The sequence below is a fragment of the Neovison vison genome, chromosome 1, assembly GCF_020171115.1.
Source record: "Neovison vison isolate M4711 chromosome 1, ASM_NN_V1, whole genome shotgun sequence".
In the NCBI taxonomy this organism is placed as follows: domain Eukaryota; kingdom Metazoa; phylum Chordata; class Mammalia; order Carnivora; family Mustelidae; genus Neogale; species Neogale vison.
This window is the reverse complement of record NC_058091.1, coordinates 271,389,358-271,412,847: the sequence shown is the minus strand read 5'-3', so window position 1 is coordinate 271,412,847 and position 23,490 is coordinate 271,389,358. Positions and strand designations below refer to the sequence as shown.

The 23,490-nt window shown below is 48.1% G+C and overlaps 3 protein-coding genes across 3 annotated transcripts; all 3 read left to right on the top strand.

The window, feature by feature from the left end:
- Nucleotides 1-5,236: 5,236 nt before the first annotated feature.
- Nucleotides 5,237-5,692, top strand: LOC122892970 (putative uncharacterized protein ASB16-AS1). Its single transcript, XM_044229743.1, has one exon. It carries the CDS (start codon nucleotides 5,237-5,239, stop codon nucleotides 5,690-5,692), a length of 456 nt encoding a protein of 151 aa, XP_044085678.1.
- Nucleotides 5,467-15,607, top strand: SAP30L (SAP30 like). Its single transcript, XM_044230863.1, has 4 exons — nucleotides 5,467-6,166; nucleotides 10,708-10,830; nucleotides 13,043-13,141; nucleotides 15,367-15,607. Exons 1-4 carry the CDS (start codon nucleotides 5,969-5,971, stop codon nucleotides 15,493-15,495), a joined length of 549 nt encoding a protein of 182 aa, XP_044086798.1. The 5' UTR covers nucleotides 5,467-5,968; the 3' UTR covers nucleotides 15,496-15,607.
- On the top strand, nucleotides 8,584-9,924 carry LOC122893676 (40S ribosomal protein S29-like). Its single transcript, XM_044230875.1, has one exon. It carries the CDS (start codon nucleotides 9,639-9,641, stop codon nucleotides 9,807-9,809), a length of 171 nt encoding a protein of 56 aa, XP_044086810.1. The 5' UTR covers nucleotides 8,584-9,638; the 3' UTR covers nucleotides 9,810-9,924.
- Nucleotides 15,608-23,490: the final 7,883 nt, after the last annotated feature.

Sequence of the window (23,490 nt, the reverse complement as noted above, 5' to 3'; positions counted from 1 at the left end):
CAGGGGAAGCTTTCACAGGTCCTCAGCAAGATGAGGAAAAGAAGGACAATATTGCGGGTTTTCATAAAGCTAAATCTATTCCATTTAAAGGACTGCACTTGGGGCCCCTGGGTGGCTCAGTAGGTTACATGGCTGCCTTTGGCTCAGGTTCTGGGATGGAGCCCAGAGTCAGGTTCCCTGCTCAGTGAGGCATCTGCTTCTCCCTCTGTCCCCTTTCACCCCGCGCATACTCTCTCTCTCTCTCTCTCAAGTAAATAAATAAAATCTTTTTAAAAAATAAAAACAGAGGAACCTGGATGGCTCAGTCATTAAGGGTCTGCCTTAGGCTCAGGTCATGATTCCAGAGTCCTGGGATGGAGCCTTGCATCTGGCCTCCTGCTCAGGCGGGAAGCCTGCTTCTCCCTCTGCCTCTCCCTGCTTGTGCTGCCTCTCTCGCTGTGTCTCTCTCTGTCAAATAAATAAATAAAATCATTTTAAAAATTAAATAAATAAAAATTAATTAATTAAAATTAAAAATTAAATGACTATCCTTTATCTGAGATTCTTCCAACTTCTTTGGTATACCATATTTCTTACTAAATAATACCAAAAGATGGTTTTTTATTATTGCAAAAGAAATATAGGCACATTGTAAAATATGCAATAGGAAAAGAGGTTGTAAAAATTAAGTTCTTCTTACCTTTCTTCCCTTGTCCTGCAGTTCCCACTGTGGAGGCAGCCACAATGACTAGTTTCTTGTGTTTCCATAAAATATGTATTTGTGTATAAACCTTTTCAGAAAAACAAATGGAATTTATACTCTGCATACTGCTTTGTATCTTTTTTATTACTTAATAAATTTTTTGGTATAGTTGGATAATTAAAGTGATTTGTTGAGGGGTACCTGGGTGGCTCAGTGGGTGGAGCATCTGCATTTGGCTCAGGTCATTGGGCTCCCTGCTCTGCAGGGAGTCTGTTTCTCCCTCGCCCTCTGCCACTCACCCTGCTTGTGCTCGCTCTCTGTCAAATAAATAAACAATCTTTTTTGAAAAAATAAAGTGATTCATTGAAAAATGCTTGCTGAGCCCTATTCTTATTAGCCACCAGAACTGGAGAATTAGCGTCATATGCCCTGGAGCTACAACAAACAGGACAGACCCGGTCCTCACCTTCATGGAGCTTAATATTCGAAATGGGGACAATTGCACATTGCGGTGAGTGCTAATAAGAAAAGACACTGAAAGGAGAATAGCAATGGATAATGGGGGGGGGGGGTTCCTTTTAATCAGGGAAGGCTCTCTGCAGAGGTGACATTTAAATTAAGACTTGAAGGGGGCACTTGAATGGGTACATCAGTTAAGCATCTGACTCGATTTTAGCTCTAGTCATGATCTCAGTGTTCTGAGCTCGAACCCCACATCAGGCTCTGCACTAAGCCTGCTTAAGATTCCCTCTCTCCTCTCTCTCTCTCTCTCCCCCCCCCCACCTCTGCCCCTCCACCATCTCTCTCCCTCTCTCTAAAAAAAAATAAACTAAGACTTGAAGGCAGGAGGCAGCTGTGGGTCAGGAGGAGCAAGCAGAACCACATTCCAGGTAGAGCTAAATGCAAATGCAAAGACCTCGGGGTAGGGTGGGGTTCAGCTTATTTGAGGAACGTGGGGCAGAATAACAGAGCTGGGGCAGGGCAACAGAGCCAAGAGATAGTAGCTGGAACTGTCAGAATGCACCGGAAAGCTGGCACCTGGACTTAAGAAGTGTACAGCAAGGTCTGGTTTGTATGGAGGCTCTCTCAGAAGAGAGTGTTTTAGGGACCAGCTCAGAGGCCAGTGATGCATTGCAGGCACAAGATGATGGTGGCCTCCGCTAGTGCTGCTGGCCGTAGGGTATGAAGCAAAGGGGACAGATTCTAAATACCTTTCGGATGGAGAATGTCCTTCGATGATGGGTGGGCTTTGAGTGGAGTGAAAGGAAGGGAGAATCAAGGGGTACAGGCTGCATAGTTAAAAGATTCGGGGAACAGAAAAGTTTCTAACTTGAACATCTAGGTATGCGATGCCTCTTGAGCGTCTGAGCAAAGAACTGGATGTTGCTTTCTGCAGCTCAGAAGAGAGGCCTCAGCTAGAACTATAAGGTTGGGGGTTTTTAAATATCTGGAGGTAGATTTGGACATGGAAAAGAATCTTATAGCTACAGACTCAAGTTGCTCATTATAAAACCTAGCTTTTGTCAAAGGCCTTATGTTCAATTGACAAATCTTGTTATTCTATTATAAATCTAGTGATTTTTGTATAAAGATAAGATGACTTTTACTTGTTCTTTGATTATTGTTGAATTAATTCTGAAGTTTTAGTACATTCAGTCCTCCTTAAACATTTCATAGACTTACAGCTTTAATTAATCAAATTTCCTTAGACATTTCAGACTACAATTACAAATTTAATATGCCTAATTTTCTCAAACACTTTAAATGCCCAACAGGGCCAACTTGAAAATCTAAAAAGCAAGAGCTTTCTAAGCACTTAAGCAACTGTCGTAAATTAATTACCTAAATTTATAAATAAATGTAGCAAAGCAGATTCTCTTGGCTGTTTCAACAATCTCAAATCCTACACAAAGCAGACCAAGAATCACAGAAGCTTCTCTCTATTCATTTCTTCATTATCTGAATATTTATATTTCCTTTCTGGAATTCCGGATTTACTCCCCTAGCAAAGGAATCAGAATTTTTTCCAAATATTGCTATTTGGAACTGAACTACGTAATAACATGGGGGAGAACTTACAATAAAATATTCCTGGAAGGAAGACTCTAGGATTGTATATAAGGGGTAATTAAAAGCATATGCCCCCCCCACACTCAAAAAATTACACAGAGGTTGGGGTTATCAGTCTGGGTCCAATTAGGAGACAGAAACCACACAGCAATTTGAAAGGAGGAAAATTAATGTGGTTATTAATTATAACAGGGTACTGTAGTAAAAGAGAGTAAAGAGAAATCTACAGAATACAGAAATAACAGATAAGGAGCAGCCAATACCCCTAGGGCTGAGAAAGAGCACCCAAGGAAAAGTCACCTGTCTGTCCTCCTCCCCTGCTCTACGGGCAATGCCAGAGGAAGCTAGTGCTGAGGAAGCTGTGTGTTTTGTAGCAGCCTGGCTCTGGATGCAAGTGGGGTATTGAAAAAAAAAAAATGTAAGGGTGAAATATATGTGGGAAATGTAGAGCACTCACCCATACCGGTCAACTTTGGAACCAACATCACACGCTGACTTGTACGGATACCCAGCTGTTTTTTGTATATGTATCTGAGCTCCTCTACTAGAAGATACTCTCTTTTAGGGCAGCGATTATGTTCTATCCTTCTCCTGTGGCCAACCCTGAAAGGAGTGTACATAATATGTTCGATAATTTACTTCTGAATGTATGAACTCTGAGTGAGAAATTTTATTAAACTGTGCCCTTTTTTACATTAATTTTCACTCTATTCTTCTTACTACAAAAGCAATAAATGCTTGTTGGGGAAAATGCAAAGTAGACCAAAAGGAGAAAAATATCAGCCATATTTCCGCTACCCACAAATAATTACTATTAGTACTTTGGTGTACATTTGATGCACAAATAGTTGCTTTGTTTTTTCCCTTTTTTTTTTTTTAACTAAGATGTACACACATCATATCCCATATGCAATTTTATATCCTGCATTTTTAACTTAACATGAATAGAGCACTTCTCCAACTCATCAATTCTTTGTTGAAGAATGAACATTCATTATATATAATGAATTATTATATATAGAAAAAATTTACATTGATGTTGAAACTACCTTAAATGTGGAAAACATCACAAAATATCTCATTCTGAAGATGTTTACTTAACCACTTCTCTCGTGGAACTTGGGGTTCTTTTTCAATTTTCCTGTTATGCTCCTACAACGGACATCATCGTTTTATTTTTTCTTTGGTAGGCCAATTTCCTAAAATGGCTATCCCATATGTGAAATTACTAGGCTAGACGGTTAAAATTACTGAAGAAAATTTAAGATCACAGGGCATCTGCTTCTAAACATGGAAACTGGTGGCTTTCCTCTTTCATCAGGACGCAAACCAGAAGACTCTTCATCGCCAAGCCAGCTAGTACTACCAAAATAGGTACACCTGCACACCTAACATTCGCCCCTCCGTACCCCCCTCTCCACCCTTCCGCCATCTCCCCCGACCCCCAACCCCGTCAATGCTACCCATCCCTAAATGATTGCATGACAGCGTGACCCTGGTCTAGTCCCTACGACGGGCCACAGGCCCTCATTTGTGACTCAACGGTGGCCCCTAACTGGGGTGTTAGAATAGAAGAATTCCCTAAGGCCTTTTAAAGTGTGTGTGATGCCCTGGCGCCGAACCCCAAGCTCAGAGTGTTGGTAGGGCACGGTCACCTTGCAGGCAGACCAGAAGGCTGAAACAGAAGCTACGGCTTACAGAGCTCCAGCGAGGGACTCGGCACACCGCAAGCCCTTCCCTATGCGGAGATTGGCCCTTGATCCTCCACCCCCAACCTTTTCTCCGCGTGCTCCGCAGCCCCTCCTCTTCCCCGCGGTTCACCGAGTCCACCCTCTAGACCTTATAATGACTTCCGATTCTTCCCAGCCGAGGGGTCACCCAAGCCCCCTAGGGGTCTTCTTCCTCCCTCTCCTCCTCTTTCCGCGCGCACCAAGCCAGTCCCAGTCTCTACAGTCTGAAGTCTCCGCCGCCCTGAAGCATCCGACTAGCTTGCAATACCCGCCATCAGTCCCTCATCGTCTCCTCTGCATGTCTTTCCACGTATCTGTACCGGGTTGTCCCTCAGTCTTTCCCGCCATGTCTGGCTTTCTGTCCTATTTCATCCACCCTACGTCCCACCGGTCTGCGGGTCCTCTGAACCCTGGTTCTTCGGTTTTACCCTGTCTGTCCTTCTCATGGCAGAACCTCTATCCCAGTAAGGTCCCCCCTCAAATACCCCTCCCTATGTTTGTCCCTCTGCACCCCCGCCCACGTCTGCACTTCCGTACGCCCCCGAATGTGCTCCTCTGTTCCGGGAGTCTGGCCCTCTGTCCAGCCAGACCCCCGCTCACCATCCCTCCCCCGGCCTGAAGAGAGTGCGGCCCCGTTCCCCGCCCGCACCGGGTAACTCTTCCCTCTTCCACTTTCTCTACTTTGAACCCATCCCAGCAGAGTCCAGGAAGTAGCCAGGCGCCGAGGACTGGCGGCGGAGGTGCCCAATGGAGCATGCCAGCGGCGGCGGAGGCCCCGCCCATAGAGCAAACGCAGCCAATGGTCGCGCTGAGGCGGGACTTCCGCTGTCCCGCGGAGGGCGGGGGAGCGAACTGTTGTGGTGCGGAGCCTTGGGCGGGCGGCGGCCGGGCGGCCCAGGGGCTGCCGCGGGACTCGGGGCGCAGCCGAGCGGCTGCAGGGGTGGGGCGAGCCGGACGCGCCCCGGGGCCCGGGCGCCGCGGGTTCGAAGCCGGGCCCCGCGCGGGGAGGCCGCGCCACCCCGGGGGAGCTGCCCGGCGGCGAGTTTGCCCCGCAGCCGAAAGAAGGCGGGAGCCGGCGGGGGCCCTGGAAACCCCCTGGCAAGCCGGGTCCAGAGTCCCCGGGGACCGGTTGCTTCCTGGGACGCCCTCCCGGACGCCCCCGCCGAAGGGTAACGGTTCTGGGCCCCCGGCAGAAGGCACCTCCGGGTGACCCCCGGCGGGGCCCTGCGAGCCGCGGGAGCCGACCCCGGGGCCTCGAGCGGGGAGTAAGGGGCTTTCCGGAGGCGCGGGGCCGGGGGCCGAAGGAGCCGGAGCGCGGCGGAGCAGAACCGGGCCTCCCCGGCGCGGGGCAGAGCAGCGCCTGGTCTGGAGACGGACTCCGGGACCCTCGGGTGCGGGGGCCTCGGCGACCTGCCCCGCGGGGTGCGCGGCCGCAGAGTGGCCTACAGGGGATCCTCCCGCAGAGGGGCCGGCCCGGGGCGGGGAGATGAACGGCTTTAGCACGGAGGAGGACAGCCGCGAAGGGCCCCCCGCCGCCCCCGCCGCCGCCCCGGGCTACGGCCAGAGCTGCTGCCTCATCGAGGACGGCGAGCGCTGCGTCCGGCCCGCGGGCAACGCCTCCTTCAGCAAGAGGGTCCAGAAGAGCATCTCGCAGAAGAAACTCAAGCTGGACATCGACAAGAGCGTGAGTCCGCCCCCGCCCCTGGCCCCGGCTAGGTCTCCGCGCGCCGCCACCCTTCGGCCGCTGTCCCTGGCTGCGGGCCGGACCCCGGGGCCCTCCCCGCCCTGGGCCTCGTCGCCCTTTATCTGCAAACTGGGGAGTTGCACTCGGGATTTCAAAGGCCGCTTCAGCGCAGACGGGCTCGGACTGGGATTCTGCCCAAATCCGGGGAGTTGGGGGGCGGGAGGAAGGGGGGCTTCCGAGGACCTTTCCTGCCTGGGAACACTTAACAGCAGTTTAGGGCTTATTGTAGTGGTTTAGATATCGGGGCCGAGAGACTTGTGTTAATTCTGTTGGCCCACGAAGGAGCAAGTGTTGGGGAAAGGGTGATGAAGGGACCCGGCTCTTCTTCAACTTCTCTCTCCTCGGAACCCTGTTATTCCTTCAGAAAAGGAAAGGTGGCAGGCAGTTACTTCCCACTCCCCCCGCCCCACCCCCCTGCCGCGGCCTTGGCTTCTGCAGAGGGTCACCGAGCTCGCTGCTTCGCATGCAGCTATGGGGAGGTGGAATTTTCAAGGATGTGGCAGAAATAAGGCCAAGACCAAGTCTTGGGAAGAAGCTCTTTGCAGTCCGAGTGACGGGGAGGAAGAAAATCACTTTTCTTAGGGGTAGCTTCTTTAGAAAGGCGTTGGGGAGAGGGCTTTGAATTTGAATAGAATCGCCCTGTGTTTTGTGCCTAATTATAGGAAAACTTTCCCAGTGTGATTTCACCACTTCTAGTTAACAATTCTAAAGATGTGCCTATTGTCAACCAATTAAGAACTTTTTAGTTTGACATCTGTTGCTGCAAGCTTTAAGTGGCTGCCTTGTGATTAGGAATTGGAAATGAGTTAAGGGGATATTTAATATTCAGGTAGCCCAGCTAAAAGCTCAGGTGGTTAACATCCATTCTCTTTTAGGACCAAAATTCCACTGTTGAGGGAAATTAGAGATTGCTTGTTAAACTGAAAAGACATGGACTTTTCTGCTTCGGATCTTACAGTTGAAACTGAGGCCCAGAGATAAGAAGTGACAGTGCCAACCTCACACAGTGACTAAGAGGCTGGTTAATTTCTTAAATCCATTATCTGACTTACTTCCAAGCCCCATGCCATAAGCCTTGATTGATGAAGTCTTAATAAATAAAAAATCTTTGCCTCTCCTTCCAGGCTCTTCCCTCCTACCAGCAATTTATTTGTATTATGTTAGCAATTGCAGTACATTTGCCACTCTTGGAAGATGCTGTTCTTGAAAATGGCTGGGGGTGAGTTAATTTAGACTTTCTTACTACAAATCTCTATCAGTGAATAAATGGAAGGAATTCATGGGAGAGCAAACAACTGGCTAGACACTAAGGAGGTCCAGATTAGGACACGTATTGAAATGAAGTGCCTAATTCTAAGACAGCAGTGAGTTCATCCTCTTGGAAACGCTGCCTACCTATTGTGTAGGTGGTTGGGAGCCTTTGCCTGAGCAGCTTATAATGTTTTCCAGTCCTCAAAAAAAAAAAAAAAAGAAAGAAAGAAAGAAAGAAAAGAAAAGAAAGAAAGAAATTTCCAGCACTTTTAAATCCTTGGATGCCATGACATCTGAGCAATTGTGCTGCTACCACTGGGGCTCCATTTACCCAGTGACCCTGCTGGGAAACCTGTGTTGGGCTATGTTGGTGGTTTCACACACACTGCCTACAACAGAGGCAGCATGAGCCTAGCAGTGGAGTTCCCCAAAAGTGACACTCTGGAGGAGTAGTGTTTCAAGGTGGAATTACTCACAATTTGTTTCTAGGTGGTGGTGCAGAATCATTATTTCTGAAGGGGATTCTACTTCATTCTCACAGGCTTGGGCAGGAATTCAATCTAAGAAACTGCCATGTTACGAGAATTTTTAGCTGTTACAGAAATCGAAAGAGAAAAGAAAAACACTGGAACCTTTGCTTCCACCCTCCTTCCTCCACCTCTAGCCCCCAAAGGCCTCTGGGCTCTGAAATTTCTGAAAACCGGTACATATTTGAAAATGTTGAAGGAGAAATAATGACTGTTTATCTTGTAAACGGGCTTAGCAGAGAACCTTTTAAAATAATAGCACCAGAAATCCAACTCAGGCAGCTTACACTCAGTTCATGTAGACATTGGCTGTGCTCTATGAGCTATTGATACATAACATGCTTTCAAACATTCCTCCAATTGACATTTTCTGCTTTATGCTGGAGAAAAGTAGAAGTTGAGAAGAGTATAAAGAAAATGCTGGGGTATGGGGCACCTGGGTGGCTCAGTGGGTGAAAGCCTCTGCCATTGGCTCAGGTCACGATCCCAGAGTCCTGGGATCCTGCCCCACATTGGGCTTTCTGCTCAGTGGGGAGCCTGCTCTCCCCACCCCCACCTGCTTCTCTGCCTACTTGTGATCTCTGTCTGTCAAATAAATAAATAAATTCTTTAAAAAGAAAGAAAAGAAAATGCTGGAGTAGGGAAGGACACGAGCGGTCAGAAGGCCTGGGTGACCTTGGCCAGATCATAACATCATCTGTGTGGCTTCCGTTTATCTCTATAGAAAATGAGATCGGGGCCAGTGGGGTTATAGTGGTGATTGCTAAGTTCTCTCCCATCCAGAATTCCACTATTCTAGTGTCCTGACCTAAAACCTCCCAGCCACAGCTTCGGGAAATCACCTATTCTCCTACCACGTATGTCCCTCTACGAACTTGAGCAGCTGCTTCATCTCAGAGTTTCCATATGGAACTAGCCAACATGAGGGCCAGCTTCCCGTCAGGGAGGAGTGGTATGCTTTCTTCCCTGGTGACAGCATGGTCAGTGGTCTGTGCATTGACTAGGAGGGGTTTGTTGGGACAATGACACAGGCTGTGTCCAAAAGTCCTTTGGCAGAGTGGACTCCAGCCAAGTTACTCAAATTTGTGACCATATGTAAATGGTGGCTTTTGCTGGCCCAAGCTGCTCTCAGACAGGAGGGATGGCCCATGCTGGCGCAGGTACACTTAGAGTGCCTGCTGTCTGCAAGTCAAGGCCGCAGAGTAAACCAGAAAGTGCCCCGAACCCACCAATCCAACCCAATGAAGGTGCTAATTCACTGACTAAAAAGAAGTTTTTATTATTTTCTCCATGCAGAGATCTGAGTCAATGCTGGCTTCCAATCAGCTTAGTTTTGTCTTAAGAATTTAGGGAATAAATACAAATTCGGAAGTCTCTCAAGAACATTTGTTTAGCATCTGTTCCAGTGTCAACAACCCCAAGGCATTTACACAGGCATTTCATTTCTGGTAGGGTTTGGAGTGGCTCCCCCAGGCACCCTTGGTGCTTACGTTCTGAAATAAAAACACGTTCACCTCTCAGCTGCAGTTGCCGCCTTCACTTGCCCATATGCCTCCAGCCTGCATTAGAAAGTTGGCAGGAGGCATGCGTGTGCTAGCTCTTTCCTTTCGCCTCATTGCATCCAAGAGAGCAAGATGGGTCACCGGCAGCTCTACTGGAGCCATCTGAGGAAATCTGGCCAGGGTTCTCGTTCTTGCCGCGTCTGCTCAAACCGGCGCGGTCTGATCCGGAAATACGGCCTCAGTAAGTGCCGCCAGTGTTTCCGTCAGTATGCGAAGGATACAGGCTTCATTAAGTTGGATTAAGTGAACTTCCTTGAGTGGGTCATCCAAGATACCTACCTGCAGATATCCAAGATACCTACCTTAATGCCATCTCATTGTACATAAAATAAAAATCCTCAAATTATGAGTGCTTTAACGTGAGGGGGAAAAAAGGTCGGCGGGAACATCCAGCTTCTTTCATGTGGTTTCTGGGAGAAGGAGAGTTTCTGCATCTCTTTCCACTTCTCTTTGTGGACCCGATGTGTGGTGGTGCGAGAAGTATAACTGGGATACACGGGAATACCATTTTTCAGAGAGAGGGCCTCCTACAGTAGTAGCTATTGTCATTGTCAAAGTGGGAAGTCCAGTCTCCCCGTTACCACTGTCCCTTCTTTCCTTCTTCCTGGGATATCGCCTTCCAGCCTGTTGTAAATTCGCATCTCCTATAGGTCACATCACTCCCCGCTTCTAAAACTTTGGGGGACTCTGTCTTGTCTGAAGGAAAGTCTAAGCTGTTCTCGTGTCCCCTACCGCCAAATCTCCTTGCAGTCTGTATTTGAAACTCCTCTTAAGTCTTGATTCATCTTCTAATTCAGAATCTTTCCTGTCTGCCCATAAATCCTCTTTAGTCAGGGGCCAAAACACTGACTATCCCAGCCACAAGCCTCTCTCCCTTTGGTGAAGCCCTGCCACCTACTGTCTCTGGCCTTCAGGGGGGACTTTTCTGAGCTGTTGCCCAGTATGATGGTAGTATTTGTGTCCCTTTGTGGGCTTCTCGTTCTACAACTCAGCAGTAAACTCCTGGAAATTAGGGTCTCCACGTTGCTCTTCCTTCTGTCTCTTCAATGCGTTGCAAAGGAGAGAAGCCCCGTGGCTCGAGAGCTGCCTGTTGCTGTTCCCATGGAACTGGCAAGTCTCACTTTAATTTGCTTCCCATCAGGTAAGGCACCTGTATATCTGCGACTTCCACAAAAATTTCATCCAGAGTGTACGAAATAAAAGGAAGAGGAAGACAAGCGACGATGGCGGAGATTCTCCTGAGCATGACACTGACATTCCTGAGGTAAAAGTCAAAGAAATCTGCTTGAGAAAGCTGGAAAAGTGGGTTCTAATGTGATCCTTACCTCTGGTCTGGTCTGCTTTGGGGAGTAAACAATTTTAGTCCCCTTTGTTTGCTGTGGTTTATTTGAAAAGCAAATCACAGAATCATGGTAGTACTGAATCTGAGACCTGAAAACTTAGAAATGAGTCAGTCTCACTGCCCCTGTCTGTCTTACAGACAGGCATGGAGACCTGAGGTCACACATAGAGTTCGGGGTCTTCCGGCCACTGCCCTGTGCACCAGGCCATACAGCCTTTCTGCAAGAAGCCCCTGATACATTCTGGAATATAACCACAGTGTCAAATTTCTTAAAACTTTTTTTTTTTTGCCTTTAGAGTTGGAGACTGAGCTTTGTAAGGATTGGGAGGAGTTCCTGGCCCTCTGTTTTCTGATCTGCAAAATAAAGGTGTACATTGTCAGTTCATACAGCTCTGGTCCCTGGTCCAGGCTGGTTCCTCAGGAGCCACTCCAGAGTCAGTTATAAGGGCCCAGGGTTTCTCAACCCTGGCACTGTTGATATTTGGGGCCAGAGGAGTCTTTGTCGTGGGGGCTGTCCTGTGCATCGTTGGATGGTTAGCGGCATTCCTGGATTCTACCCATTAGATGCCAGTCACCACAGTAGTGACCATCCAGAAAACGCCTCCAGACATTAGAGGATGTCCTCTGGGGGCAAAACCGTTCTCTGCTAAGAACCGTTGCACTGGATGATGAGACCTAGGCTTCTCGAACCTTCAAGGTGCTGGTGCCTATTGAGCAAGGCTACAGGAAGGAGTATTGAATTTTCTTTCTGTCTAAGTTGTTTTCACTTAAGACTCAGCAGAAGAAAACCCGTTTGTAATGTACATTGAATATTTGACACATGAATATTTCATAAGGCAACCGCCTGTTAGCACTCAGAGTGGAAATGACTGCGTAGGAATAGGAAGAGTAGGTGGGCCTTTGTCTGAACATGTGGAGAAAACCTTTGAAAATAGGGTCCTTTCCCTCCACCCCTCCCTATGTCCCTTTCTCTAGCATTGGTTTACAGCATTTTTCTATTGCCTTCAGCACTAGTATTATTATTTCATAGAGAAATGGATGTATTCAATTTCATTGCTTTTTACAAAAAAAAAAAAAAAAAAAGGGTTTGAGGAATGTTTTGAAAAGAATGAAGGACTTTGGTCCCTCATATTGATCATTCATTTTGTTTTTAAGTGCCCTCCACCTGCCTGAAGCAAGAACATCTCTTTTAGAGGCAGGTAAAAGCAGCCCAATGTCTGGGCCTTCAATACTTCATGACTGTGCAGCTTTCCTCTCTTCCTGTGTTAGAAAAAGAAGGGGGGGGGTCCTTTCCCTCTGTTATCCAGTCATCTGCAGAGATCCCCAACCTAACCTGCTGATTTGTACACTGGCCACAGTAGCTTTCGAGTTTTCTCTGGAGAGTTGGTCAGGGTTCCAGCACCTGAAGGCTGAGCCTAGGGAAGAACTCTGGGAACAGCAGTACCTCCCATAGTCCTTCCTCACGCCCCGCCATACGGTCCGCTACCAAGCTCAGGCCTGTCTTCCTCCAGGATGCCTGTCTGGGTTTACCTTTGCTCCCCATGCTTGGTGTACCCCTCCGGTATTAGCAGCCTCCAAAGCTCAACTTAAGCATCTCATTTCTGATCACTGCTACAGCAACATTGCCTGCCCGCCCATCAGTCTTCCCTACAAACCACCACTAGATCCATCTTCCTGAACATCCCCCGCCCACCACCTGTGTCACGCCTTCGGCTTTTTCAAGACATGCTGCCCTCCAGACTCACCTTTTAAACGCATCGTGATTGCCAGTGACACCTGAGTCTGTCTCTTCATCTCCTGGCTTCCTGCGCTCGTGGTCTTTCGTGGTCTTTCTCTCATTCCATAGTCTAGCCTTGTTCTCCTTAGCTTAAGCTTTATGGCTTCCGTGAGCCTCCCGGGACCACCCCTCCCCAGCTAGAACTCTTTTCTACTGTTTGTTTGGGTTTTGATTTTTTTTTTTTTTTTTTTTGGTCCTCCCAGCCAGTTTTTAGTCCTCAGTGGACCATTTCTAAGACATCTCCGTAGTCCTCTTCCCCACCCCATCCATCCTAGTATAGTGCTGGGCACATAATGTGCTCTCCGTGAGCCGTGGCTAGTCAGGTGATGGATAACATGTTTCTCCTCTTCTCTCCAGGTTGATCTGTTCCAGTTGCAGGTGAACACTCTACGGCGTTATAAACGACACTACAAATTGCAGACCAGACCAGGCTTCAATAAGGCCCAGTTAGCAGAAGTAGGTAGACAAATTGCACTGCAAAAAGAGAGAGCCACCACTATGCTTCTGATGGTGATCTTGGTTCTCCCTGCTGCTATGCATGTCGAGCCTAATGCCCTCTGTAGCTCTGCAAGTAATGCCCTGTTCCCTCTCTTCCTACAATCTAGAATCCCACAGCAGTAAGACCTGGAAAGGTCCTCTTTCTATAAGAGAATTCATGGCACCAAGAGAGGAAAAGACTTGCTTAAAATCAGATGGCAAATTAGTAGCAGAATTGAGCCTGGACCTTGAGGCTCCTGATTATAAGTCCTGAGCGTGCTTTTTTTTTTTTTTTTTTTGAGCCAGCCAGCCACTCCTTGGCTTTTTTTTTTTTTTCCCAATTTATTTATTTTCAGAAAAACAGTATTCATTATTTTTTCACCACACCCAGTGCTCCATGCAAGCTGTGCCCTCTATAATACCCACCACCTGGTACCCCAACCTCCCACCCCCCCCGCCACTACAAACCCCTCAGATTGTTTTTCAGAGTCCATAGTCTCTCATGGTTCATCTCCCCTTCCAATTTACCCAAAAGCACATACCCTCCCCAATGTCCATAACCCTACCCCCCTTCTCCCAACCCCCCTCCCCCCAGCAACCCACAGTTTGTTTCGTGAGATTAAGAGTCACTTATGGTTTGTCTCCCTCCCTATCCCATCTTGTTTCATGGATTCTTCTCCTACCCACTTAAGGCCCCATGTTGCATCACCACTCCCTCATATCAGGGAGATCATATGATATTTGTCTTTCTCCGCTTGACTTATTTCCTGAGCGTGCTTTTGTTGGTGCATTTGTTTGAATCTCGTTTTGTAAGATTCTGCATAAATATGGTCCTTCCTGCACATCAGGTATGTCAGATTAATCACCCCAAAACAATTGCTCCTGTTCTGTAGGAGCTGTTCTTTTTCTTCAGTTTTTCCTTTGATTTCTTCTCTGATGTTGGTAATGGAAGTATTTATTATAACGAATAGAACCCAAGAAATTTTTCTCCTACCCTGAGCTCTTAAGACAATTAGGAGAGGGGAGAAATGCTCTCTTGGCCCTTGTTGGAACATACTGACAGCCTGGCTTGATACTTCTGTCCTAGTGGCATTTGTGTAGGTTACCTCTTACCCTCTTTTTTCAATGTGCTTTTCTGCCTACTGTTGAGAATGGGGAAAGTGGAAAAAAGAAAAATACAGTGCTTCCATCCAGAGGTCACCACTCTATAGTGCTAGTTCTCGGACTCTTGATCTGTCCCAGCCCCCTCAGTCCATTCAGAAATTTCCTTAAAGGGTGACAGCCCCATTGGTTTTTGGTCTTTCTTTAGGGGTTTCTTGCCGATACATCATTTTTTCTTAAATTTCCTTCCACAGCGTCTAGATAAAAGATAGATCCACAGCATCTAGATAAAAGATAGATAATAAGAGTGCACAACTCCTTCCTACCATAAGATCACGTTACCCGTTTGCCAGCATTCACCCTGCTGAAAGGGGTGGGTGAGGCGGGGCAGGCGCAAACCTGCATTCTCAGGACTGTAAAACAAAGCCAGGTGTCAGGAGTGCGGGTAAATGAATTATTTTTCAAATGTGGTATGTCTTTCAAAAGGCAGCTGTTACATTTAACCAATTGGCAATTCATTTGACACAGTTTTAAAAAGACACTTTTTGGGTCACCTGGGTGTCTCACTGGGTTAAGCATCTGCCTTCATTCAGCTCGGGTCATGGTTCTGGAGCCCATGGAGTGAGTCCTGCATCGGGCTTCCCGCTCTGCGGGGAGTCTGCTTCTCCGTCTGACCTCCTCTCCTCTCATGCTTGCTCGTTCTCTCTCTCTCTCTCTCTCAAATAATGCTTTAAAAACAAAAAAACACTTTTCTGCCTGGTGGTGCCAGGGCCTGAGAGCTGGTGATGGCAGCAGCTGGCCAAGCAGAGCCATCCCCGCCTCATCTTCCTTAGGGATGCTCTTGAGATTGTCCCATGATGGATAGCTGGTTGCCACTGAAACAACTGCACGTTGGCAATGTTGTGGGTTCAAGTACTGCTTTAAGAGGCCTGGAAACCGAATCACCCAGCCCCCTGGGGGAGAAGAGTGTCTGATTTCTGCAGCGATCAAAACCCCTTCCTAGTTCTAGACGCCAACCCCTGCTCCCTCTTTTGCATAGTGCAGGATTTGTGGCCCTGATATAGGCGATGCTTTAACGGACTCTGGTGTTTTCCCCCACGTAGACCGTCAGCCGACACTTCAGGAACATACCTGTGAATGAAAAAGAGACGCTCGCCTACTTCATCTACATGGTGAAGAGTAACAAGAGTCGACTGGACCAGAAATCGGAGGGCAGCAAACAGCTCGAGTGAGGACTGAATGCATCATGGAATGAAGTATAATGCTGAATGCACAGGTGAAATCTGCGTGTAAGCCCATAAAGACTGTTACATTTTATTGTAAATAAAAAAGTTGAATGATGAATACTGTAAATCTTTTTGGTCAGGAGGATTATATTCTCATGTTCAGCATGTGTATACAAAGACTTAAGGCAACTACCGGACTGAAAAATCAAGAGCACTAAGAGATTTAAAAATGACGTACAGCAGCATTCAACAGCACATTAAGTCAATTCTCCTGAAAATGTGGGACAAAAAATATGTTGGTATTCACCTTGTACGACCATTCTGCCTTGTGTGAGGTATAGGCCTGGAGGAGCAGTGGGGTACAGTCAGCCGGAGGAGCGTGAGCAGACCTGAGTCTCCTGGGGACAGGCGTGCCCTGCTTTGTTGCTGGCGTTGTTGTTGATTGGTCAGTGTGACAGTGGTCCCCCGCACTGGCCCCTGCCTGGCGCACAGTAGGCCCACACTCAGTGCCGGCGGGGAGGGGGGGCTAACTCTGCCTTTTAGCATCTGCTTCATACCTGCAGTTAACGAGACCGCTGCCACTCCTGTGGCTCACCACTTGACTTCTAGAGTGTGGAGGAAATCTGAAGCACCAAAAGGAGGTTTCTCATCAGAAGAGGATTTGAGGGCAGTTGCAGGTACCAAGCTATATTTGTGGAGGTTCCAGAAACACTGATGCAGGGGCCCTCACAGGAGACGCAGCTCTTTGCACACAAGTCTGTGCTTTACTCTTTGGGGTGAAGTTGAGAAGTAGGACTTCAGTCATTCTCCCAGGCCATAAATGCTTTGACTTTAATGGAGCTGTTTAGTGATTTGGGGCTCGTGTTTTCAGAAATACTAATCCTTAGTTCACAATCACCAAGAAAGCTGCCAAGGATCATGTGATTCCTCCTCAGAAGTCCATTTCTGTGAATAGAAAGTCTGACACCTTGACTCCCTAGGCTCGGGGTCACCAGCAAATCATAGGTTTGAGCAACAGAGGTGAGTGCCATCTGATATTCATTTTTGTGAGCAGTTTGCCTCCCTCTTGGGGGGAGGAAGATGGCTAAAACAACCTTTTAAAGTATGAATAATTACCTGGCTTTTTTTTCAAGTTTAGAAACCCAGATTCCTGTATCTTATTATATCAGAGCCAAAGTCTCCTTTGAAAACAAAGCTTTATATCCAAAAGTATGCTTTTACAAATGTTTCTGATCAGTGTGTTGGGGGACAAAGGATGTGAATGGGTGTGGGAGAAAGGAGGAGAATAGGACTTGGATTTGAATTTCTGACCATCTTGACACATATTATGGTCAAAAGTATCATTTTCCTACTCTGTTTTAATCGTGAGTGCTTTCTTAAGCCTTAAATTATAAAAGAAGCCGTGGATGGCCTAGCCCGGCAGAGAGTTTTCATGTCTCATAAACGGCTTCCTCTGAGCATCAGCACAGAGAAGTCCGAACACGACCTCCAGCTAAGCAGTTGGTTCGTGGGGCAGAGGACCATGCTGTCTGTGGACCGGGGACAGGCCACCCCCTCGCTGAAATGCAGTGTGTTCCATTGCAGCAAAGCATTCACCAGTGTTCCAAATGCATGTGTAGCAGATTGCAGCCCTTTTACATATGTATAAATGAATGTACATAGAACATACTCTAGGCTATGAGGGGATCTTGCTTTCATACACCCAGCTGTGGATGGCACATCAAGGTGCTCTCTGAGTGTTTTTAGTCCTTCAGTTCAGTATGTAGAGACTGTCTCGCTGCTTAGAGTTGAAGGATGTTGATGGGCAGACATCAAGAAGGCCCAAAGTTCTGATGCTTATATAGGTCTTTCTCCTGAGAGACTGAGTTAGAAAGTCTTGAAGGCATCAAACACCAGGCCCCCCTTTGTTAAGGGGAATGTATTCTCATCAGGCCACAGGCTACCTGGGGGCAGGTAGCGCCTACAGGTGAAGGCCTTGGTCACCTGCTCTCCGGAAATGTCCATCTCTTCCTGAGAAAATGCATCTTTCTGATGTTGAAGCGAAAATTGCTGATGTGTAGGGCATGACACTATTTCTTGAACAGCAGTTGGTTTCCTAGTTGAGAGAGACAGCAGTCCATTTGTATACAAGAAGCTGTGGTGTTAGGATCCATCTGTTCCCGTGTCTCTGTGAGAATGCTTTTGTTCCGGTGTGAAGCCTGGGGAAACGCTCACCTTCAACCAGATGCTCTGCACACTGGAGACCCCCCACCCCCACCCCGCCACCTTCCCTTAAAAGAGAGGTGGTTTTGGAAAGTGGAGGCTGTGGGTATCTTTTCAGTCTCTGAAAACATGTCAGATGAGAGGAAAGACGAAACTACATGAACTTACAATTTTCTTGTGTGCAGAAATCTGTTCTTTCATCCAACCACTAAGCCACTTGCCTTAGCCCTTCTGCAGTTTCCCAAGGCTTCATCTGTGGGCAGGCAACTCCTACCTGTTAGAAATGGCCCCGAAGCAGTGGAGTTTGGGGAAAGCAGTGTTCATCATGGCCGCCTACATTTTTTTACACCTGCCAAGGACTCTTGCGCTTCTCTCCACCTGTAATGTTGCAACATTGCCTTCTCTCCTCTTGGTGCTCCTGGGCAAAACTGGAATGTGAAATCCAGAGCCGACATTTCTCTGCTTAAAGAGTACATACAGTTCCTGCCTCGGCCCAGCCTGCTCTGGTTCTTTCATATGCCCTGAAGGTTGTCACGTGGAAGTGCCTGTAGCCTGCACTCGTGTTGCGTCGACTTAGGGTTTTAAAAAGACAAATGGACAAACTTTTTATTTCCACAGACTCTTAGGTTGGCAACATCACATGAAGAAGTTCATAGCCAAATCCCATGAAACATTGAAAGCAAAGGCTTCAGGATTGGCACTGGAAAATGACGAGGAATTGCACGTATGCGTTAGAGCAGCCAAGTTGTAGAAGTTCCTGATACTACTAGCCTTCCAGGAACAGATACTAGTAATTGTTTGCGGCTGGAATGTTACATCTAACCTTGGCATTTCAACTGGTTATTTTGTGGGAAGTTTTTGGTTAATATTCTGCAGGACAGCTCCCTGGTGGAAGGGAGAAAGTAGGAGCGGGTACTTACTCGGGGGGCCTTGTCTATTGAAATAGCCTATCCAGAGCATGGGTCCCAGAGAAGTTGCTTCATGGAAGTCAACTGAAGGCTCTCAGTCATTATAATATTGAGATCCAAAAACTAGGAAAGGGTCTTTAAGTCATCAGTCCAGTCTCCCCACAGGTGCTGACATTCTGCCTGCAACTGTCCCACCAAGGGTTTGGGCAGTCTGGGCTTAAACACCTCTGAGGACAGGGAACTCACTACCTCCTGGGGAAGCCTGCTCAATCTCCATAAACCTCTGGCTTTTCTTTGTTCTCTGTCATTTCTATCTCAGTCTCTGCCCAGTTGGGGGGCGGTGTGTGGAACAAGTTACTCATCTTGGCCAAGCACCTAATTGCTGGCACTGTCCCAGGGCACAGCAGTTGTCTTTTGGGAAGGAGCATCTAGCAGATAGAGAACTTTGGTGTCCTGGCTGTCTTTCCCCTTCAGCATGGGTCAGTTTAGTTCTGTGCTGAAGGATGTTGCAGAAACCCCATCAGCCTGGTTCTCCCGTGTTCTTGCGGAAATGGATGGAGGGGGTCAGGGACGAGGGGATGCTCTCAGCCTGATAAAGTAACCTAAGAAGGGGTGGGGCCCAAGTTCTGTGCTAGCCCCACAAAAGCTGATGCTCACATCACTAGGAGATTGTAAAATATTGCTCTGTGTGGAGTTTAAGGGCTCCATGGCTGCTGAGAGCTTGTACTTTAAGATTTCTACAAGTACTTCACACATTATTTTTATGGCAAAAACAAAGCTTGGGACCTTGGGGGAGGGGCACGCCACATGTCTCCATGTCTGAGAAGTGCCGTATTTTCAAGCTTGAAAGCCTTGTAAGGTTGTTCTTGCCCCATCATTCATTTTAAAGACAGGAGACTGACATTGAGAATGACCTGAGTCACAGGGCGGTCTGGACTAACCTTCCGTCCTCCTGACCTGTCCAGAGCTCTTCTCACTCTCTGACTTGCACATAACTCAAGTCCTGTTGAAAGTAAGCTGCTTTCAGATGTTTGAGACCTTGCCACTAAGCAGAGAGGTTTCCCAAGGCCAGCCTGGCTCCCAGAGGCTGTGAACCAGGCTGCTGGACTCGAGGCTGTGTGACATGATCAGGAAAGCAGTCAGCTGAGTTTTGCCAAATGAATGTCTGGGGAGAACAGAACTAGCTGATGATTTAAGACCAGAGTTCAGAAGTCCTGGTGGGAGCTCTAGTGTTGTCCTGGAATTGAAATTCTCACGAAATGGGCTTGCTGTCTGATCTGTTGGTCAGTCTTCTGCCTTTCAGGTGGTCCTTTGGGCTTGTGTCATTCAGTTGGCCCTGATTCAGACAGACATAACCCTGAGACCCTGTGATTCGCGGCTTCCCAGTCCCTCTTACTGGGTTAGACAGTTGAACCAAAGGAAAAGTGAACTCAAGGTCTCAGCCTAGGAAGCATGGTGCTTTGGGGTGCCTTTCTGTTCCCTTCATTTTATTACGGACTGTTTTCCAAGTTCAAGGTTAGGAAGGGTGAAGTGGATCTGACACTCTGAGGTGGAGTCTAGTCTGGGGCCAGGTGGGACCTCTTGTTAAGGTAGAAATGTCTACACTCCCTTACTTCATCTAGCTTGTGTCCTAAGCCACGAAGCCTTCGGTTGCTCTCACTCCACGACCACATCATCACCAGGGACAGAGGGTTTCCAGGACCCCTGTTGTATGCATCTGCTGTCCGTGATGCCCATCAGAATGTTTTCGCAGTGTGGGTTCGTGTTCCATTTTGTAACTGCCTTATCAAAAAGCAAGTGCCCTTCCATTCCAGGCCTCCTCATATTGTACTTGTTTCCTGCCAAATTCGGGGGATCATTTGTATTTTAATTTTGTAATCTATGGCTCTGTACTGTTGAAAGGCTCTCAATTCTGTGGGGTCTCCTTAGTATGTATGTGACTTTTCATGTGGCGATATCACACAGATGGGATGGCCCGACTTTCACTCTTAATAAATGATCTGAATGAGTAACGAGAGACACATTCTGTTGTTCTCCTTGACCATCCACATGGGCCTTCACTTCCGTACGCGGCCTCTGCGATGGGTGACGGGGGTCTTTCCTCCCAGCTCTGAGTACTGGTTCCCGCGTTCCCCCATCCAACCCCAGTGCACAGAGAGTGAGCTTCGGTCGCAGAAGTTGATTCCCTGCTCTCCCATTCATTCAAATGAAAGAGACCGAAGGTCTGACAACCAGAGGCTGGAATCTGAAGGCTGCGTAGCATCCCAGAGACCCTGGGCAAAAAGCTTCGCTCTGGGTCTGCAGTTATCCACCCATAAAGCAGGGACCTCAGGAGCCTGGCTGGAGGACAGCAGGCCCAAAACGCCTGCAGGGGGCAGCCGGGAAGCGTGGGTCCCTCATGAGGGCACCCACTCCTGCGGTTCCAGCCTGTCGTCACCTTGTGGGGCTTCCAGCCCTGCGTGGCCACTTCTCAAAATTTCCCAAGAGGACCTGGTCATCTAGACCTTTATATGAACATCCCGATGTTCAAATGTCTCCAAAACATCTTTCACGGGTTGTGGACTAGCGTTTCTTCACCTACGATAGAGGCTTGCTAGTTAGACTTGGTGCGTCATCCAAATGCTTGTTAGAAATGCAGACCCTCTGCCCCCCATGCCTGCCAGCTGCCTACTGAGTCAGGTCTGTGTTGGAACGAAGTCCGCAGGCAAGTCACATGCTCAACAGTTGGGGCTACCTGACTGTGCTTCACGGGTGGGGGTCCCTGAGGCCCCAGGGGTGGGCCCCTTGCCCAGCTGCGCCTCAGACTCCAGGCTTTCATTTCACGTATGTCACTAGTGCCCCTTTAGTGCACTTCTGTCAGCAGAATGGAAGGAAGAAATGCAATAAATCTTTGTCTTCATCTTCTTCATTAACTAGAAGGAATACACACCGGCTCTAAAATGTTGAAGGCATCTCAATGGCTGGTGCAGCTTCTCCCCCTCACCACCTCACCCCCACCCCCAGTCCACTTCTTATGTGGAAGCTGCTCTTCAGGAGGCAGTTTTGGGAGCAGCTGGGACTGTCCCTGGGAGCCCACAGGATTCCTGATGGCTTGCCACTGAGGGATGCCATCATTTAGATGATCCCTGAGTTGATTTCCTTCAGAAAGCAAAGAAGTTCTAATTCGCATCATGTTGTCTCCCCATGTGAGTGTAACATAGTCCCCTTCGTCCGTTCCTTCCCTCCCTCTGCCTGCAGCCCTCCATTTCTTTCACAGAGAAGCATCCGGTTGCCTGCTGTCCTCCTCTAACCCCACACGCACTGAACCTCAGGGAGGTGCTTTGGCCCCAAGCAGGCTGACCTCTGCTGGGGTCGACCTCCCATGAGGATCTATGGACATGGGTTATGATGAAAGGATGAATCTACGTCTTCACGTGCTGAACTTGTCCTAGGAACCTGACACCCCTTTTTCAAAACAGACCTTTACAGGGGCGCCTGGGTGGCTCAGTGGGTTAAAAGCCTCTTCCTTTGGCTTGGTCATGATCCCAGGGTCCTGGGATTGAATGCTGCATCGGGCTTTCTGCTCCCCTGGGAGCCTGCTCCCTGCCCACCCCCACCTGCCCCTCTGCCTACTTGTGATCTCTGTCAAGTAAATAAGTAAAATCTTTAAAAAAAAAAAAAAAAGACCTTTACAGTGCTGAATTTCGGATCATCTGAAGTCCAGCGTTTCTGAAAGTGTGGCACTCACCACCTCCCACCCTGATCAGAATCCCCTAAGAATGCTGTGTATGATGCCAATTCCCAGGCTGTATCCTGGAGTCTCAGAACAGAAAGCTCAGGGGCCGAATTCCAAGAAATATGGATTTTTGTAATTTCCCCACATAAGACTTAAGCTCAGTAAAGTTCAGAAGAATGTGGTCCAGAGGTTTCCCCATCCAGCAGCTTCAGGCTCGTCGGGGGTACTAGCGCAGAGTTCCCAGTGAGACCTAGTAAATGAGTAGCTCCTCAGTCCTCCTGGGGCCCGGGGAACCATTTTTACAAGATCTCCCGGACCACTTGTGTGCACACCATGGTTTAGAAACTAGCGAATTCAACAGACACCACCCAGGCGCAGGGAGAGAAAGTAGCTTATTCCACCTGACAGCTCAGATGTGTCAGAGCCTGAGCAAATACGGAGACATGCCCAGCCACAGAGACACTAAGACACTATGTAGAGGAACCCTTGCAAGGGATCATCTCCCATCTGGATAAAACCAGAAAGAAATCCACAGTTATGAGCACTCTGCCCAGCATGGAAGGCAACACTATAAATGTTCACAATGGAATCTTCCATTAACTTAACCGTTTCTTAGTTTATGAGGATCTTTCCCGTCTAGAAACAAGGATAGCTGCTGAGTGTGGCGTTCACGCTGAACAACACGCTGCTGGTTTTACACCCGCTGATTCCTTGACACTCACTATAATTATACAGAATAGGGACCGTTGTTGACTGCAGTTTATAGAGGAGTAAATGCAGGCGTGGAGAGGAGGAACTTTTCCGAGTCAAAAAGCTGGAGGCACTCTTGGGATGGGGTCCAAGGGATGTCTGATCCTGGGGACACGTCAGGGAACTCAGGAATGCCACTCTTTGAAGCAGGAGAGCCACAGGCAGCCTTGTCCCAGAGTGGATTGAGTAAGTGGACTTACTAAACTTTAATGAGGGATTCCTAGAAGTCACCAAGACTCTAGTTAGGAAATTTAATAGGGTTTAATGGAGGTTAACAAGGTACATCCAACTTTGCAGCCAGGTTTTAACTTACCAGAGCTGAGCGGAGATTAACAAGCCTGGGAGGTGTGAAGGCACCTGCATGATTTAATGGGGTTAATGAAACTGTCAGAGGTTGGCCGTGAGGGACAGAGCCGGAGCACTCCG

Excerpts from the sequence above, each read along its gene's own strand:
- LOC122892970 (XM_044229743.1), top strand. The coding sequence starts at position 5,237 with ATGCCAGCGGCGGCGGAGGCCCCGCCCATAGAGCAAACGCAGCCAATG.
- LOC122893676 (XM_044230875.1), top strand. The coding sequence starts at position 9,639 with ATGGGTCACCGGCAGCTCTACTGGAGCCATCTGAGGAAATCTGGCCAG.
- SAP30L (XM_044230863.1), top strand. The coding sequence starts at position 5,969 with ATGAACGGCTTTAGCACGGAGGAGGACAGCCGCGAAGGGCCCCCCGCC. Across the intron at positions 10,831-13,042 it reads ATGACACTGACATTCCTGAG|GTTGATCTGTTCCAGTTGCA; the intron begins GTAAAAGTCAAA and ends TCTTCTCTCCAG. Across the intron at positions 13,142-15,366 it reads ATAAGGCCCAGTTAGCAGAA|ACCGTCAGCCGACACTTCAG; the intron begins GTAGGTAGACAA and ends TCCCCCACGTAG.